This window comes from Dunckerocampus dactyliophorus, chromosome 16 (assembly GCF_027744805.1).
Source record: "Dunckerocampus dactyliophorus isolate RoL2022-P2 chromosome 16, RoL_Ddac_1.1, whole genome shotgun sequence".
Taxonomy (NCBI): domain Eukaryota; kingdom Metazoa; phylum Chordata; class Actinopteri; order Syngnathiformes; family Syngnathidae; genus Dunckerocampus; species Dunckerocampus dactyliophorus.
In genome coordinates, this window is record NC_072834.1 from 9,550,438 (window position 1) to 9,567,701 (window position 17,264).

Sequence of the window (17,264 nt, forward strand, 5' to 3'; positions counted from 1 at the left end):
GGAAATCAAGACAAATCACTTCATAGCAAATCCACTAGACTAGACACATTAAATATGCCCCCTAGTGGATGTGAAAATTATCCGCTCATGAGCTCATTTTGGATGTTATTGCAGAAAAAGGCTAATAATCTGGAACTGATGCACATTTGGACTGAGAAATAACAGCTGAATGAGCAGAACATTTTAATATTATGTTGTTGTTAAAGTAATCGTGAAATGGTAATAGGTGCCCTTAAAAAATTTTAATTAATGCACTTGATGCACTAAAGCAGGACTTTTCCATTTCAGCTGAAGACACGACCCAAATTTATTAAAGAACATCTTGCCTTTTCATAACCACAGCCAATTTTGTGAAGTATAATATAGAATTATATATACTGTAGTTAAATACATACAGTATAGACTTTCTGCATGTGCAGTACTGTGAGCAAAAAGCAGGCTTTATAAAACACGAAAATTCTCTACCAAAAGCTCTACCAAAAGGAATCAGCGCTACCCTGTGGAGATATATATTATGCAAGCAGCTTTATTGTACAGTACGTTCAAATATTTGGTGCAGTAGTGCTTTGCAAACCCAGCCGAGTAAATGACGCTGAATATAGTGCAACATAATACAAAGCCAAAACCATTCACATACAGGATGCAACATATCAAAGTTTCTATAGTAGTTACATACATTTGAAGTCCATCCATGATTGTACAATCTTTGATATATTGTGATGCTACTCAAGCAAACATATACAGTATTCAAGTGTGATTTTTTTGTTCCAGTGTAGTTTGACGGTCCCCAGAGTCCATCAGTGTATGGCCAAAAGTCCAAATGTGACGAAGAGCAGCAGCATCCTTATGGAGCCTTCAGTAGCTGGCGCTGTCGTATGTAAGACAAATTACACTTTAATAACTTTTGTTAACAGTGCTTTCTACGGCGTGCCATTCTAGTTGACTATCCTTTTACTTTGCTACAATAGTCAGTGTATCAGTGTATAAAGGTCTACAAGATCAATCAAATCTTACCATGTGCAGAGATCTTTGGATCTGAAAAAGAGCAAATGTTCATCAGTGAGCGAAATCATCTGTGGTATGTGCTAACTGCTGTGGAATGTACACGCTGATGCACCTTTGATTGTAAAGGTGGTCTCCATGCCTGCATGGATATGGTCGGTCACGTGACAGTGGAGCAGCCACGTTCCCGGGTTTCCAGCCACCATCTCCACTGTTTGAAAAGTCCCCGGGAAGAGGTCAAAGACGTCCGCGCGGTGCACGCGGTCAGTCTGACATAAACAAGACAGCTAATCTTACTGAAAACACAAACAAACTAAAGCCTATTTACTTACACAACATTTTCTGTGTGTATGAGACTCACCTTGTAGGTAAACGTCTCAGCGTGAAAGTGTACTGTGTGAATGTCCACTTCGTTGCCCATCCCGAGTAAGTACCAGTCAACCTTTTGGCCCTGGGACATCTCCAGTCCACGTAGGTTACCATACAATTTACCATTGATCCCTACAACACACACAGTGAAACCAAGGATATGGTAACGCCTCAGAAACATCCTTTTTTTTTTTAGTAGTAGTAGTAGTAGTACTTTATTAATCCCACAGCAGGGAAATTCATCTGTTACAGCAGCAAGCAAGATACACAAGTATGTACACAAGTAAAGAATGCATAGTCATTGACAATGCATGCAATGCATAGACATAGTGAATACAAAATGGTTCAGGTGTTGTAGAGCCTGATAGCGGTCGGTATGAAGGACCTGCGGAACCTCTCCTTCTTACACCGTGGGTGTAACAGTCTGCTGCTGAAGGAGCAGGTTTTAGGTTAATTCTGTCCAACGTTATTATTTGGATTGAACCATCGATCTGTCACAACACTTGTACAATGTAATGAGATCCAATGAATGAAGAAATCCTTTACAAACACAAAAGCAACATTTTAAAGTGTATGCAGAGGTAGATAAGGCTGCTGGATGCTGACCACCCAATACTTTTAACTGCAGCTACTGCCATCTTGTGAAGTGAAACTACATCAGGAGGTTACCTACAGCCACAGCTGTTAATGCCAAGGTTTTGACCCAGCGCTAATCAGAGACCCAGGTGGTTATTTGTTTTTGCAGAGCATGCACGCGGCGCCTGTCAGAGATTTTGCAGGGAGTAAACAGATGCGTTAATTGGAGCATTTGTGGTAATTATTCCCCTCCTCCGCCATTTAATATACAGTCGTCATTTAAGCAAATGTTACATATTCCTGGCCTAAATTAAGCATTTTCCAGCATAAAAATGTTCTAAATGAACTAAAATACACAGAGTTTAAGGCAATACAAGATGTTTATGAACTGTAGTCTACACTGGCCACTAGGTGTCACTAGTAACACGAACCAGACTTGATCACCAATGACAGGCTTTTATTCATTTAAAATTATTTATATCACAGGAACAATAATAACATAATAATAATAATAGCCATAATCATCATAATACAACAAGCTAATGTTGTGGCCGTACTCAACTCTAAATCCCTGATGTGACTTCCTGTTCACACGTCCAGAAGACATTTATAGAACCACACGAGCACGTGTCTTATATATGTCTTAAATGGCTTATTTTCTTAGATTATATGAAATATACTGGGTAATAGGAGTGTTATTTCATGTCTGGGGGGCTCTAATAATGATAAAAAATGTATTTAGAAAGTCCTAAACAGGTTTTCTATGATAAACTACAAAAATATTCAGATTATATATATTGGATCGTACTTCGCAGAAATTCACTTATTGCGGAACCAATTGACTGCGATAAATGAGGGATTACTAATGTAAACTGTTGCCATCATAATATATTTAGTTAAAATATGTATTTAATTGTCACTGTTTTAAATAAATATTTAAGTATAAAGAGAAATTGACTACTGTGTAATAAAAATAAACAAGCAAAAAAAAAGTTTTACTAGTCACGAAGATGCCTGCCAGAGATGTAATGGAGGACAGGACTTTAGCGACTTAAAAAAAAATAATAATAATAATAATAGTAAGTGTTGTATTTCTGAAAGATTACTTTCGATGCTTACTGAGCGGAAGTCTCCAGATTTGCTGACATTTTGCAGTTGTGAACTCCAAATTGCACAACTTTTTGACTTTGGAAGTTCTGTTATAATGCTTTGTTTTTGGTTTCCACATTTGACTTAATAAGGTTTTAACTGAAATTGAACCTAACTGAATTTTATTTAATTTACATCATGTCTGATACTTCTCTTATATGAGATCTAATTAGATTTTGCAGGCGTAACTAATGCGCTGTGAGTCATCTGCACATAAGATCTGAACTTTGTTTTATATTTTCGGCACGCCTCTCCATGTCTTACCGTGCATCTTGTTGCTCTCCTCAAACTCTTCATCTGGTATGAAGTTGTCAGGGTTCTCCCCAAGGTATTTTTTGATGTTTTCTTTCAGGTAATGAGACTGGTTTTCATCATGCACCATAAAAAGCAGAGCGAACTCCTTCTCCACATCAACCCTCTGTCGGTCGGGCCCCTCGCCCCTCAGAGTCCCACGCCTGCAGACCACCAGCGGGCCCAGAAGACCGCTGTACACATCCTGAACACACACAAGCGCGCTATCATTAACAATTCACACGTCCTACTGTGTTTAAACTTGCACTATGAAGGCCATGTACTGGAAAATGATTAAGGCTTTTTCCATTCAAGGAGAACAAAGCAATCCAGCCAAACCCCGAGCTGAATAATTAATTGATTTGGCACTGTGTCCCAATTCTTTTGTCCGTATAGTGTATTTCAAATCCTGTGGGAAAGGCAAGTTAACAATTGACACTGTTATGACACACTGTCAACAGTGTGCTTCCATGTTTTACTGTATGTAGGCAGCGTCTACCCTGATGAAATCCATGTCTGAGTAGTAGGCATAAGAAATGCAGTTTGGGTCCGAGTCCCCCGGTCCAGAGCTTTCAGGTACATCCCACTGCACCATCGTCAGGTAGCCTGTTAACACATAACAGATAACACTCAACATAAGCAAAACATTTAGTTTGACTTGCATTCTTACCAGGGTCCACAGCAATTGAAGTGCCACTGGCTTTAACTCCGTGTGCAGAAATGGCATATGGATAACTGGCTTTGTTCTTAAATGTGATCACAATCTGCTCTCCCACCTCCGCCTTGATGAGTGGACCTGCATGGAGAAAAAATGGCAAACTTGCCTATTAAAACAGTAAAAATGGCACCTATGGGGCTTAGCACATACATTATCTCACCAAAGTGATTACACACCTCTGATTTCTGCAAACATTTTTAGTAGGGCTGTCAATTGATTAAAATATGTATTTGCGATTAATCACATTTTTGTCCACAGTTAACTCATAATTAATTTAATTGCAGATGGAACAAAGTTTTTATCTTTAAAAGTAGCGATGTCTGATATTGGCTTTTTTTGCTGATAACCGAAATGCCGATATTGTCCGACTCTCAGTTTCCGATTTCGATGTCAACCGATACCGATATGTGTAACAGGACTGGATTTAATACCTTATGATGTATTATTATTACCATGTATGATTATAATTTATTATGTATTATTGCACTACAATTTTGCACTATAATGTTGTGTATAATGTGCATATTTGTGGTACATAAACTCTCTGGAAAAACAAAGTCCAGGCTCATACTGGTGAATGGTGGGTCGGTATTCGTTTCGCGTTTTTAATTTGATGTTGTTCCCGTCATAGTTTAACACAATAAATAATACATAAGATAAATTAGATCGCTATAATGTACGTATATTTCATTGATGACTACCTAGTGTGCCGCTAATGCTAGCGCTGCTAGCTCTTCAGTCATTGTCACATTGACAGAAGCCCATACATAGCTGTCTTTGGCTGTGCCTGCTGTTAACTAGCAGCTCGTACCCAAATTTTAGCTCGCCGTACCTCGGAAAAAATAGAGAGACGGCTCGCATCTAACACTAAGACCTAACACTCGTTAGTTGGAGACTCGTATGCCAAGGTACCACTGTCGAAATGACAATAAAAAAATACCGGCAGTACTTCAGGACCTTCTCACTTCTCTCTGGCAAGTCGACAAGGAGGTAGTCGGTGACAATTCCGACCACAGCAATAGTAGATACAAATCACTTTGGTCTTGTTGTGAGAGCCATCTGCCAGGGCTTTTAAGCTAAATGTAGCAAAATACCATTTTCTTTCTCCATTTCTGCTCAGTATTTGCTCCCGCTTGTAGCTACACGCCAAGCGCTACTTCCTCAAACTACGGCGTCTGCCGAGGGTCAAACAGAACGTGTGCACGTTAATTGCGCGGCAAACAAAATCACAATATATCACATATATCTTCTGTAGACATGAAACTTGGATATGCTTTAGAGTTGTTAGCGTACGGTTTGTATAGCAGTATAGCTTTACTGTCCACTGAGAATGAATTAACACACAGCCATTATTGTCTAAATAGCTGGCAATACAAGTGACTACCAAGATAATTGCATCTTGCCTACAGTCAATTATGTTGGTGGTAGCATCATGGTCTGGCTGCATGAGAGCTGCCAGTACTGGGGAGCTGCGGTACTGTGACACATTGAAGCACAGCATGATCCACCAGCTCAACCAGTGATGTTATCATGGAGGAGTGGACGAAGATTCCATTACTGTAACAAGCTGTACAGTTCTGGTGAATTCCACACCCGAGATGATAAGGCAGTGCAACATAACAAGGGTACTCATACTAAATATTCACACTTTGAACACAATTTGGAACATGTTCACTGTGAGATGTATTCACTTGTATTGCCAGCTATTTAGACAATCATAGCTGTGGGTTAAGTCATTTTCAAGATAGTACATCTATACTGCTTTCCAAGCTGCACACTGATTATTCTAAATCATATACAGTTTTCGCTTATGAGCAGTTCACTTAATAATTACCCAAAATTCCCAAGTGCTGTTGGCTGCCATTCCTTCTCTTCTGAACTCTGAAGGTGTCATCAGTGTATTCTCGATACACTGCCTTTGTGTAGCGGGAACCAATTTTGTTCGGTCCTTTCTCCACAAATATATTGCCTGGGCTTTAAGAAAATGATAGCTTTTCTCTCTATTTACAACTAACAATACATTTTATCCCAAATCCCAGGCTCGCATACCTGTCCTCTAATGTGCTGTCGTGTTTCTCCAGCTCCCACTCCCTGTCAGGTGAGTAGTCCCACTCTATTTCTTCAGCGGCGATAAAATACTCAACAGTTTTGGTGGGCAGTGTGTGCGTGCTCTTCACTTCGCGGCCCGGGCAGGACGTCACCCTGTACTGTTGCCTCATTCCGGCTGAATAGTGGTCTGTTACCCTGCAGCTCACCTCGTAAGTGTCTGTCAGAATAGGGAGAAAAAGAAGATGCTTACAACTGTAGGGGCTTTTGGTTGAGTTAGTCCCCCCCGGTGTCATACATACACAGGCGGAAAAAAGCCAGTCTTTACGTGCAGTTTTATCAGTTTTACATACAATTTCTAAGGCAATTTCTAGTGAATTTAACGGTGCTAGGATGATTCCCTCACATCTGTTTCAGATAAAATACTTTGCATACTTGACATATTTCTACAACAGGAAATGTAAAACCTTTGTGTGGCTTTTCCTTCCTTAAACAGGAGTGTTGATAACGTATCTGCAAGTCAAATATAGTGATCCCTCGCAAAACAGGATGTCCTCGTCCACATTTAACAATACTGACCAGGAGTGTTTGGCTCCATCTCCACAGTAGCAGTGGTGTGAGGGAAGAGGCTGATGGTGTCGCGCGTGGTGCCCTGCTTTTTGAAGGTGTTCCCTTGGAAGTAAACACCGTGGATGTCCACCTCAGTCCCGAGACCGAAGGTGTACCACATGACTTTATCTCCAGCACACATATCCAGTCCTGGAAGGTTCCCGTACATGTAACCATTTACGGCTGTAGAAATAAAAAAATGACGTCTCTCATAAGTAAGTATGAACAAAAATGAGTTCAATGTATTTCATACCGTGCATCTTATTGCTCTCCTGGAAGTCTTCATCCAACACATTTGTGTCCTTGCCAAACATCGCAACGTTCTTCGCAAAATACCAGCTCAGGTTTTCATCCATGACAGAAAACAGAAGAAAGAACTCCTTGTCCACACCCTTCTGTCAATCAGGTGCAAACAATGAAACATAAGCAACAACATTAGTTTTTACAAAGATAATAATGCTCAGTGTCAGGGAGGTATTCATAACCTTATTATGGGAACTTGATTGTTTTATGGTATATACAGTATTTTGCTACCATAGAGTCCAATCAAGTCCATAAAACAGGACCACCACTGCAAAAACTATCACCAAAGATCCTCTAGATGGCTAAATAGCATAGCTCTGCTGTTTTTAAAGATCTGCTACGAATATTCAGGCCAAACATCCTCTATTGAACACGAGCTCTTGGCTGCTTTGAAGAACATGCTGCAAAAACTATCGCCAACAATGTGACGGAATAGCGCTGCTGTTTTTTAGGACGTGCAGGTAAAAACATAGCCAAAAATCTTCTATAAGACTGGAGCACTTTGCTGTTTTTAAGGGCTTACTGTCAAAAAGTAGCCAAAGATCTTCTAAAAAGAAAGGAGTACTCTGCTGTTTTTAAGGACCTACTGCAAAAATGGTAGCAAAACATCCTCTATAGGACAGTATCACTTTGCTGTTTTTAAGGACCTACTCCAAAACCTATCACCAAAGATCCTCTATATGACAGGCACACTCAGCTGTTTTTAAGGGCCGATGGCAAAACATCCTCAATAGGACAGGAGCACTGTGCTGTTTTTAAGGACCTAGGGACATAGGGCCAAACACCCTTATTCTGTATGACAATATAGCTCTGCTGTTTTTAAGGACCTACTGCCCAAACTATTGTCAAATACCCTCTATATGACAGCATAGCTCTGCTGTTTTTCATGATCTACTGCACAACTGGCAGTCAAAGAGCTTGTATAGGACAGGAGTGCTGTGCTTTATTAAGGAATCTATTGCAAAAGTGGGCCTTTCTGAAGCCATTCATTCATTGAACATGGCCGCGTTACATTGTGCAGATGTACCTAATGTAACAATATTAAACAACCAATGATGAAAGTATTTTTCAGAATATTTAAAGAGAAAACTGCTACATTTTCCTATATTTCACAATAAGTAACCTGAGTTCCGTTCTCTCCCAGCGTTCCTTTGGCACACACAAGCAGAGGTCCCACTAATCCTGAGTTGGTGTCCTCCACAGGCGTTGTTGCAGAGTAGTACAAATAAGGGATACATGGGGAATCAGAGGACGACGGACCTTCCAGCACCTGCCAGGTGTAGGTAAAGGTTTTCCCCGGAGTGACATGGGCGCCAGGTTTATCAACACCTTATGCATGGAAAGAACTGCAGCTGTAACACATTGTAGCACATTGTTGCCTTTTATGTCCAGTAGGTTCTCACCATCGTCATAACTGCTTCCCTGGAAGCGTTTTTCATAGTGAAGGCCATGAGGCTGAATACTGTAGTTTCCAGTAGCGTTATTCTTGAAAGTCACTCTGAGGGTGTCTCCCTCCTCCGCCCTCAGGATCGGACCTAAACACATACAGGACACACACAGACGAGGGGTGTAAGTAGAAGACAAAATGGGGCAAAATGTCAATTTAATTGAACCTTTACGGAACTGATAAGCCTCACCTAAGATTCCCAGGTGGAAAGAATCTGACTGCCGTGTTTTTTGAGTGCTGAAAGTATCGTCTGTGTACTCTGTGTATAACACTTTCAAATAGCGACCACCAATCCGACCGCCATCTTGACCAAAAAATGTCTCCGATGGACTGGAAACGAGGAATGAAAGAAAAGTGGATGCAGCGTAATTAGTAGACACTTAACACTTTCAGTCACTTGAAAATGCTTCATTATTTAATCATTCATTTTTCAATTTTCAATACATATGTATTTTTTAATAATCCTTTTTTTTTTTTTAGTTTTCCAATTACTCCTGGTACACACTGTAAAACTGCTGTGGTATAACTTAACAAAAAAAAAAAGCAAGCTAAATGAAATTATTTAAATGAACGATTGTACAATGAAATGATAAAAACACTGAAACAAATCAATCAATTTGAAGTCCAAATCTGACCAAACTATAACAATATTTTTTATAAATGAAATAAAAAGACAAAAATAATTTAAAAAAAATTGAAAAATAGTGACATGTTAAGTATAATATAATCCTACTTATATGAACATGAATAGGATTATATAAACTTAATAATAATAAAAGTAGTGCTAAAAAGGTTTTGAAAATTACGGTATCTAAAATAATGAAAAATGTTTAACGTTAAACTGAGCAAAATATAATCATATGTACATGTTTAAAATATAAAGACAACAATAACAAAAGATGGGAAAAGTCAGAAAATGCAAGAAATAATTCTGTAATTGAATTTAATCTGCCATAGACTACGCTGACGTTTTGAAAGGTGCGTTATAGTAGGCTAATGAGTCGTCCTCTCTTAAATGGGAATCATACCTATCGGCCTCAGTCAGGGAAACATTTCGGATAAGATCTCTTCCTGAAGGAGCATAGTTCCACAGCACTTCCTCTGCTGCCACGTAGTAATTCCTGACAACACCGCTCATTGCTGTGGAGCTGACCTCACTGTTGCAGGACTTCACTTGATAAAAGGCCTGCATCCCGGCTGCAAGGAATGGACAGAAACATCTTGTGATTTATTGTGTTACTACAAAAAACAAGGTTAATTCAGATTTCTTAATGTCACAAATAAAATAAAATGCACTGAGGGAAACGTAGGTGTGATACAAGGGAATGGTAATTCCTTAGAGTCACGACTGCCTCAATCACTTCCCAGTTGGAGGGACTTTGGACAGACTTTTAAGATAAATAGCAAGTCTCTGCATGTTTACAGTGCGGGCTCAGATGGAGAGGAGTTAAAAGGTCAGGCGCCCTACCCTGCAGGTGGTCATTAACTTGGCAGGTCACCAACCACTTGCCCCTCGCAGTCGGGACCATCTCAGCGGTAGCAAAAGTGGCCGGGAAAAGGCTGAGGACATCTGTTCGGTGGCCGCGGTCCAGTAAGGTATTCCCGTGGAAAAAGGCTGAGTGAATATCCACCTCGTTACCCATGCCAAACAAATGCCAAGCAACTCCGCTGTTCTGGCATAGCTCAATTCCGGGCAGGTTACCAAACATGTACCCATTGATGGCTATCACACAGGGAGGACAAGCACAGGTTAGAAGAATGGAGAAGTTGAAACAATCTTTAGTGTCTCATAAGGTTCACCATGCATCAGGTTTGACTCCTCAAAGTCCTCATCCTCGATGACCAAGGGTAGATCCGTGTAGCTCTCAATGTTATCCTCAAGGTACCAGCTCAGGTTCTCATCCACTATGTTAAACATCAGGAAGACATCCTGGTCCACGTCGTTGCGAGCCGTGTCCCCTTCACTACCCTCAATCAGGATTCCTGCCGAGTCAAAGATGAGACATGGCCATATTTGGTATTACACAAGAAACAGAAACTGAACCTTTTTTCTTTTGCTCCCATTTTTCATAGGCTGAACTCAAAGATGCAAAACCTTTTCTATGTACAAAAAAAGGCCTCTCTCAGGTCAAATATCGCTCACAAATCTGTCTAAATCTGTGTTAGTGAGGGTTCATCATTCAAGATTCATAATCAACAGGTGTGGCATGTCAAGGTGCTGATGAGACAGCATGATGTGTGCCTTAGGTTGGCCACAATAAAAGGCCACCCCAAAATGCGTATTTTAATTGTATTGAGGGTAGTGAGGAAGGGTCCGAAAACCAGTCAGTATCTCCTGCGTCCACCATTTGCCTCAAATAGCATATACTGTATGTAAGTCATAACATACAAGTATAAGCACACGCATCCAGTCCATACCTTTCTTGCACGTAAGCAGGGCCCCTATCAGTCCCGACGCAATGTCCCTGGGGGCGTCCAAATGAGAGTGGTAGACCCAGGTCAAGCAGTTGGGGTCGTCATCGGTGGGGGCAAATTCGGGTCTGACCTCCCAGCGGTATGTGTAGCTTCCCCCTGGTGGTACGGAGTCATCCTGCTTTAGCAGACCAGACGTCCCGTCTGGATAAAGCGCTCCTGTGGGGCAAAAAAAAATATTTAAATTAAAAGAGTCTGTGTAGGCTCTCAGTCGTACAGGAGTTGTCCATCGAGGAAAAGGCTTCTTGAGACGTCATCTGTACTTCTGTGTAGAAGGTGTCGGACGTTTCGCTCCTCATCCGAAGAGCTTCGTCAGCAAACTAATAAGTGCTGGTAGCTTAGGCCTTAAATACAGTAAGAGTGGGCGGAATTGGTGTGCCAACACCCTCCTCCTATTGGTTCGTTACACTAAGCCTGCATTCCTCATCTTTACAGTGGTATAATCCTATCCTGTTATTCACACCTACGATAAAAGGGAAGTGTCGCTCCCTGAATTGGGTATGAACGACTCTGATACTGGCTTGTTAGCATCTATTGTTCTGGCTCGGCCCTGCCTTCACCTGCCTTCACCTTTTTTTTGGAGCAAATGCTCCAAAAAAGGCTTTATCAACATCGCAGGGACAATGCTAGTGGTCCTCAATCAGCAGTACATCTACACCTGAAAGCTACCAATCACTCTTTTCAGGACAGCGAGGTAAAGATTTTGGCCAAAGAAAACAGATGGTTTGAAAGAGGAGTAAAGGAAGCTATTTTTGTCAAACAACAGAACCCATCATTGAATCGGAATGGTGGTTTGAGGTTCAATTTGGACCCTGTGTTCAGCAGGTTACTGAGACCAAAACCCACAGCTCTTAGTCTTGCAAATGAGGTGAAGGCAGGGCCGAGCCAGAACAATAGATGCTAACAAGCCAGTATCAGAGTCGTTCATACCCAATTCAGGGAGCGACACTTCCCTTTTATCGTAGGTGTGAATAACAGGATAGGATTATACCACTGTAAAGATGAGGAATGCAGGCTTAGTGTAACGAACCAATAGGAGGAGGGTGTTGGCACACCAATTCCGCCCACTCTTACTGTATTTAAGGCCTAAGCTACCAGCACTTATTAGTTTGCTGACGAAGCTCTTCGGATGAGGAGCGAAACGTCCGACACCTTCTACACAGAAGTACAGATGACGTCTCAAGAAGCCTTTTCCTCGATAAATTAAAAGAGGGTATACTGAACATATTATTAGGAGTAAAATATGAAAAAATGATCACTTATTGTATTGAAATTAATGCATGTGTAATTTAATACCACTGTTTTAACATCAAATAAACCTTTGGGGGAAAGTTCCAAGTTCCAGTAAAAGATGCAGTATTTTCTCTGTATTTGCTGATGTTATCAGTACTTTTTCATGTGCTGACAGAAAGCACCACTCCGTCCTGTTTTTCCTTGTCCTCACATATCCTCAAACTCCTTCCCCTCCTGACCAAAAATGTATCTGTTGCAGCAATGCAAAGGAACATGACATCAAAATCTCAATCCAGTAGAAGGTCTAGTCCTGTAATCCTACATTAGTCTTCCTCTTTCTTTTCCTGGAAAACTCATTGTTAGTTAGCAAGGGGACATTCCAAAGACAAGACTCTATCTCCCACTGATTGTGGGGGATGGGGGCCTGTTGCATAACAAAAGGCTTCAAAATCCTCTGAGAGATACACTACATCCCATTCAAATAATTCAATTCAGGTGTTCCAATCACTTCACAGGTGTAGAAAAACAAGCACCTAGGCACGCAGACTGAAATAAAGAATGGGTCGCTTTCGGGATACTCTGATAGCAGAACACCTGTGCAACAAGTCTAGTTGTGAAATTTCCTTGCTACTAAATATTGCACGGCCAACTGCGGTATTGTAACAAAGTGGAAGCGATTGGGAGCGACAGCAACTCAGTGTAGGCCACAAAAAATGACGGCGTGCGCCTGGCCTGAGGAAGCATATGTGCCCTGAGGTTAGAGTCAATTGCTACAGACCTCCAATCTTCATGTGGCCTTCAGATTAGCTCAAGAACAGTGCGTAAAGATCCTCATGGAATGGGTTTCCATGGCCGAGCAGCTCGATCAAACCCATACATCTAATGTATCCGGCTGCTTTGTGGGAACAGTTTGGAGACGGTCCTTTCCTGTTCCAACATGGATGAGTGAGTCTGGTGTGGAGGAACTTGACTAACCTCTACCTGATAGAAGACCTTTTGGGGTGAATAGGAGACCACGAGTCAGGCCTTCTCGGCTAACATCAGTGTCTGACCTTACAAATGGTATAAAATTCCCATAAGCACACTCTTAAACCTTGTGAAAAACCTTCCCAGAAGAGTTGACGCTGTTATAGCTGCAAAGTGTGGGCTGAAGTCATATTAAACCCGATAGATTAAGAATGAGATGCCACTTGAGTTCATATGTGTGTAAAAGCAAGTGAGCTCATACTTTTGGCAACCAGTAAGATAACCCAAACAACAGAACAGTTACCCTCCATGTTCTTCGTATAAAAAACTCCATGGGGATGCATCGAGTAGTTCCTGGATGCAAGGTTTTTCAGGTGGACCACGATAACTTCGCCAACCTCCGCTCGCAGTATGGGCCCCAGGAAGCCCAACCAGGGTGGTCGGCTGGCTTGTGTGCTGTATGTGGCATCGGTGTATTGTCGGAACATGGCCTTTTTGTATTCTCTGCCGATACGCTGGGGTCCTCTCTGCAGAAATATCGAAGCATGCCTGGAATGGATCAAATCAAATGATATCAGAAGGTCATTTTACATTTAAAAAAGCATTGTTCAGTTGAATAAAAAAAGAAGTACGTGATGTCAGCTATGGGAAGCTGACTTACATCCATGCTGTGGCGCAGTGGTGCAATTCGTACAAGTAGCGTTAATCTGCTAAAGACAACTATAACTTTTACCTGTGATCGAGTCAAAAGTTTGACTGGTAGTGTATATGTGTGTGTGTGTGTGTATATGTATCATCTTCATTCAGGTTTTAAGAAATCACCTCAGCCTGTATGAGTCTAAGTGCAATTAGTCAGACAGACCTATTTAAAGGGTCTAAATTGAACAAAAAAGGTGTGACGTCATAGGTGTTTGCCATCAATACGAATGAATTCAAAGGCTCAAATTCATCTTCATTCGATGTCAGTCACACACTACGGCTCAACAAGAGGAACTTAGTCATCAAGCTTCAAATGTGCGCTCGCCAAGCAGGCCTATGTACAGTAAACACAACACTGTTGTTTTTGCTCCATTTTTCATGAGCTGATCTCAAAGATCTAAAACTATTCCTCTCTAATAATCGGTCTAAATCCGCGTTAGTCGGATTTTCATGATTCATAATTCATCAACCTCACAGGTGTGGTATATCATGATGCTGATTAAACAGCATGATTGTTCCACAGGTGTGCCTCAGGTTGGCCACAACAAAATGCCACTGTAAAATGTGCAGTATAACTGTACTGGAGTGACTGCAATTAGTCACACTGTATTGCCTATTTAAAAGGTCTAAATTGAACAGAAGCTGTGATGTCATTGTTGTTTGCCATCAATACGATTTAAGTGTTTTTCAAGAAAATATTCAGTTTTGATATTACTATTTCAAAAGGTTGTAGCATGAGAATGGTTATAGATAAAGGCATACTGTAAATGAGAAAAATCATCAGTATGACCCAAAGTTTGTGATGTGCATCTAATTTGCATAATATGACGTGACCAGAAATTGTCAGATCCCTGTCTCCACGATAGCCAACAGGCTCACCGAAATGTCTGATCCACTTGTGATACTCTTCCTCATCTCTCAAGCTCCGGTGTTCAAACTCCTAAACTCATTAAACTCCTAAACCTTGCATAGAAACACACCCACAACTGTTGCTCAGATTAAAGTTACACATGTCCTGGTGTAAAATAGTAACTACACGAGGCATCGTATTTGTGTCGAGGGCGCGTTCAATTAAGCAATTTTGAGACTTTGGCGCTCAAAGGGTTAATTCAAAGGCTGTGAACCATCTTCCTTCGATGTCAGTCACACACTGTGCCCCATCAAGCGGAAATGAGTCACAAATCCTTCCAACCAGATTGGCTAAAGATCTGATAGCATTGCTGAGAGGTCAAAAAGATGCTTGCAACACTGTACCCAAAACTGGGAAGCAAAATATATTGAGAGAACAAAACAAGTCTGGCTTAAAATAGCTGATGGGAATAAAAGTAAATCTCAGTGGACTGCAGTGGTCGCTGGCTTCAAGGAAAAATGGTTTGGTCCATGTAGCAACTCAAAAACGTCCTGTATTATCCAATCATGCTACTCTGGTATGCTTAAAAGAAAACTTATAGGATGTCATGACCGTCCAAACTCATCCACTGTGCGTGCGTGGTGGACCACTAATTACAACTCCAGTAACTTTCCTTGTGATGACCTGTGTCAAAGATGGGGGAAAAGTTGTACTTCATTTTGTACATCCCAAATAGTGGCCTCTCCTCAAATGGATGCCATACCCCAGTTGATCACTTGATGTGCGCTTGAATCGATAAACTAAATAGAGAATAACTAAATGTAACAGGGGGTGCCACAACATGTCGTGGTCGATGGTTGATTATCACAACCTACACCGCACAAAAGCCCTCTGCCCCATAAAAACATCACCTTTAACAAATACTTGCCACCTGGTACTCTCTGTAGTTGACCCTTTGCGACTACATCAGGACATTTATTTGTATAAATCCAATTAATAACTGCTTTGGCCGTAGTAGATGTCTGGTACTCTCTAAGCTTGAGTCAATTAAACGGCCCCAACCGCTTTGTGAAGACATGCATTTAGTAAATAAACAGTAAACACCTTACCCCTAATTGCCGCCTGGCACTCTTTGCTGTTAAGTAATTCAGTGCCCTGTATGAGGAGATGCTTTTGTACAAAGACAGTAAACGCCTTACCCCTATTAGCAGCCCAGCACCCTCTGTGGTTACGTAAATAAACACCCTTGGCCACTATGTGAGGAAATACATTTGTACAAAGACAGTAAACGCTTTACCCCTAATAGGCATCTTGTATTCTCTGCTGTTAAATAAATGCTCTTGGCCACTACATGAGGAAATGTATTTGTAGGAAAACAGTAAGGCTTCCCCCCAATAAACATCTTGTCCCAAATAGCCACCTGGTACTCTCTGAAGTTGCGTAAATGAATGCCCTTTGCCGCTGTATGAGGAAATGTGTTATATTGCTGCAGGTGTGAGTGTTTTATTATGGTCAATGTCACAGAAAGGAGTGGGTAAAGAGTTCAGGCAGATTCGGAGTTACGCCTGCTCCACTTATGCATCCTCAGGCTACAACAAAAGACCTCCAGTTGGGACCTGACTGTAAGAAAACAAATATAAGTTTATTAACTAGAGTACTAAACTCTAACACAGTAATTACAACTTCATACTCGAATAGACTGGACATAGTTCAGGATCTTCCACAAAAATCCCACAAAATGACTTTCTTTTTTGACTTTGTCTTCACTCTGACGTTTACTCACTCATCATTTGCGATGTCCACGTTGTTGAGCAGGTTTTTTCCACTTGGCGCATAATCCCACAAGTCCTCGATGATTGCCACATAATAAACCCTTTCTCGGCCCCACTGCCCCTCCACGGACAGTCGAAAGACAAACAACAAACAAGTCGTCATCAACACTCTACATGTCCCCGCCATGGTCACACGGCTGTCTGAGGGAGGGGGTGGGGGACCCCAAAGAAAGAACTCCACGGACCGCTGCTGTTGAAGTGCGCACACCGCACTGTGAGCGCAACAAGTCACTAGAATATGTGCAAAAGGAAGACAGTCAGCCCATTGAGGCAGGGAAGCAGAGACCGCCTCCCTGGATCATGCATTAAAAAACACGCAATCTTCTCGCGATAATTATGGCAGTTTTGATATTATGATACGACTGGGAAATTAAAGAAATTGGGCCAATTACAGTACATGGAAGTGCACTGTCATGGGTGTTATTTTAAATTTCCACTGGTGATGAATATACACAATGTTAAATTAGTACGAATTAACAGTGCCAATCAGTGGTGAGCATTATTGTTATTAATGTTATTATTATTCTTGTTAAAGACAGAATTGCTGACACAGCTCTTGCATGGGACCTGATGATGTAGGTGTACCTAATGTCGTGGCCAATGGTGCAACATGTAGTGCTGACACCTGCTGGCCATATGTATGCATTGCAATTGCTGTTGCGCAGGTGATTGGACTCTTGGTACGTAATCATGGTTCATGGT

At 41.3% G+C, this 17,264-nt stretch overlaps 1 protein-coding gene across 2 annotated transcripts; it reads right to left on the reverse strand.

The window, feature by feature from the left end:
• Nucleotides 1–250: 250 nt before the first annotated feature.
• Nucleotides 251–16,828, reverse strand: hephl1b (hephaestin-like 1b). Of its 2 annotated transcripts, none has more exons than XM_054755815.1 (20): nucleotides 16,514–16,828; nucleotides 13,486–13,730; nucleotides 10,929–11,141; nucleotides 10,311–10,493; nucleotides 9,979–10,233; nucleotides 9,539–9,707; nucleotides 8,701–8,840; nucleotides 8,467–8,598; nucleotides 8,187–8,392; nucleotides 7,014–7,152; nucleotides 6,731–6,943; nucleotides 6,155–6,371; nucleotides 5,940–6,079; nucleotides 4,058–4,183; nucleotides 3,887–3,993; nucleotides 3,361–3,592; nucleotides 1,364–1,503; nucleotides 1,118–1,271; nucleotides 1,015–1,035; nucleotides 251–868 (listed from the first exon to the last, which is right to left on the reverse strand). In XM_054755815.1, the coding sequence occupies exons 1-20, from the start codon at nucleotides 16,687–16,689 to the stop codon at nucleotides 798–800; spliced, it is 3,279 nt and encodes a 1,092-aa protein (XP_054611790.1). In that variant the 5' UTR covers nucleotides 16,690–16,828; the 3' UTR covers nucleotides 251–797. The 2 variants fall into 2 exon arrangements, with proteins under 2 accessions (XP_054611790.1, XP_054611789.1); XM_054755814.1 differs by having other exon boundaries at nucleotides 255–868; nucleotides 7,014–7,155; nucleotides 16,514–16,827.
• Nucleotides 16,829–17,264: the final 436 nt, after the last annotated feature.

Coding starts and splice junctions, on each gene's coding strand:
- hephl1b (XM_054755814.1), bottom strand. CDS start 16,689: ATGGCGGGGACATGTAGAGTGTTGATGACGACTTGTTTGTTGTTTGTC. Junction 3,593..3,886: donor CAGACATGGATTTCATCAGG/GTAGACGCTGCC, acceptor GTGTGTGTTCAG/GATGTGTACAGCGGTCTTCT. Junction 1,504..3,360: donor GGAGAGCAACAAGATGCACG/GTAAGACATGGA, acceptor TGTGTGTTGTAG/GGATCAATGGTAAATTGTAT.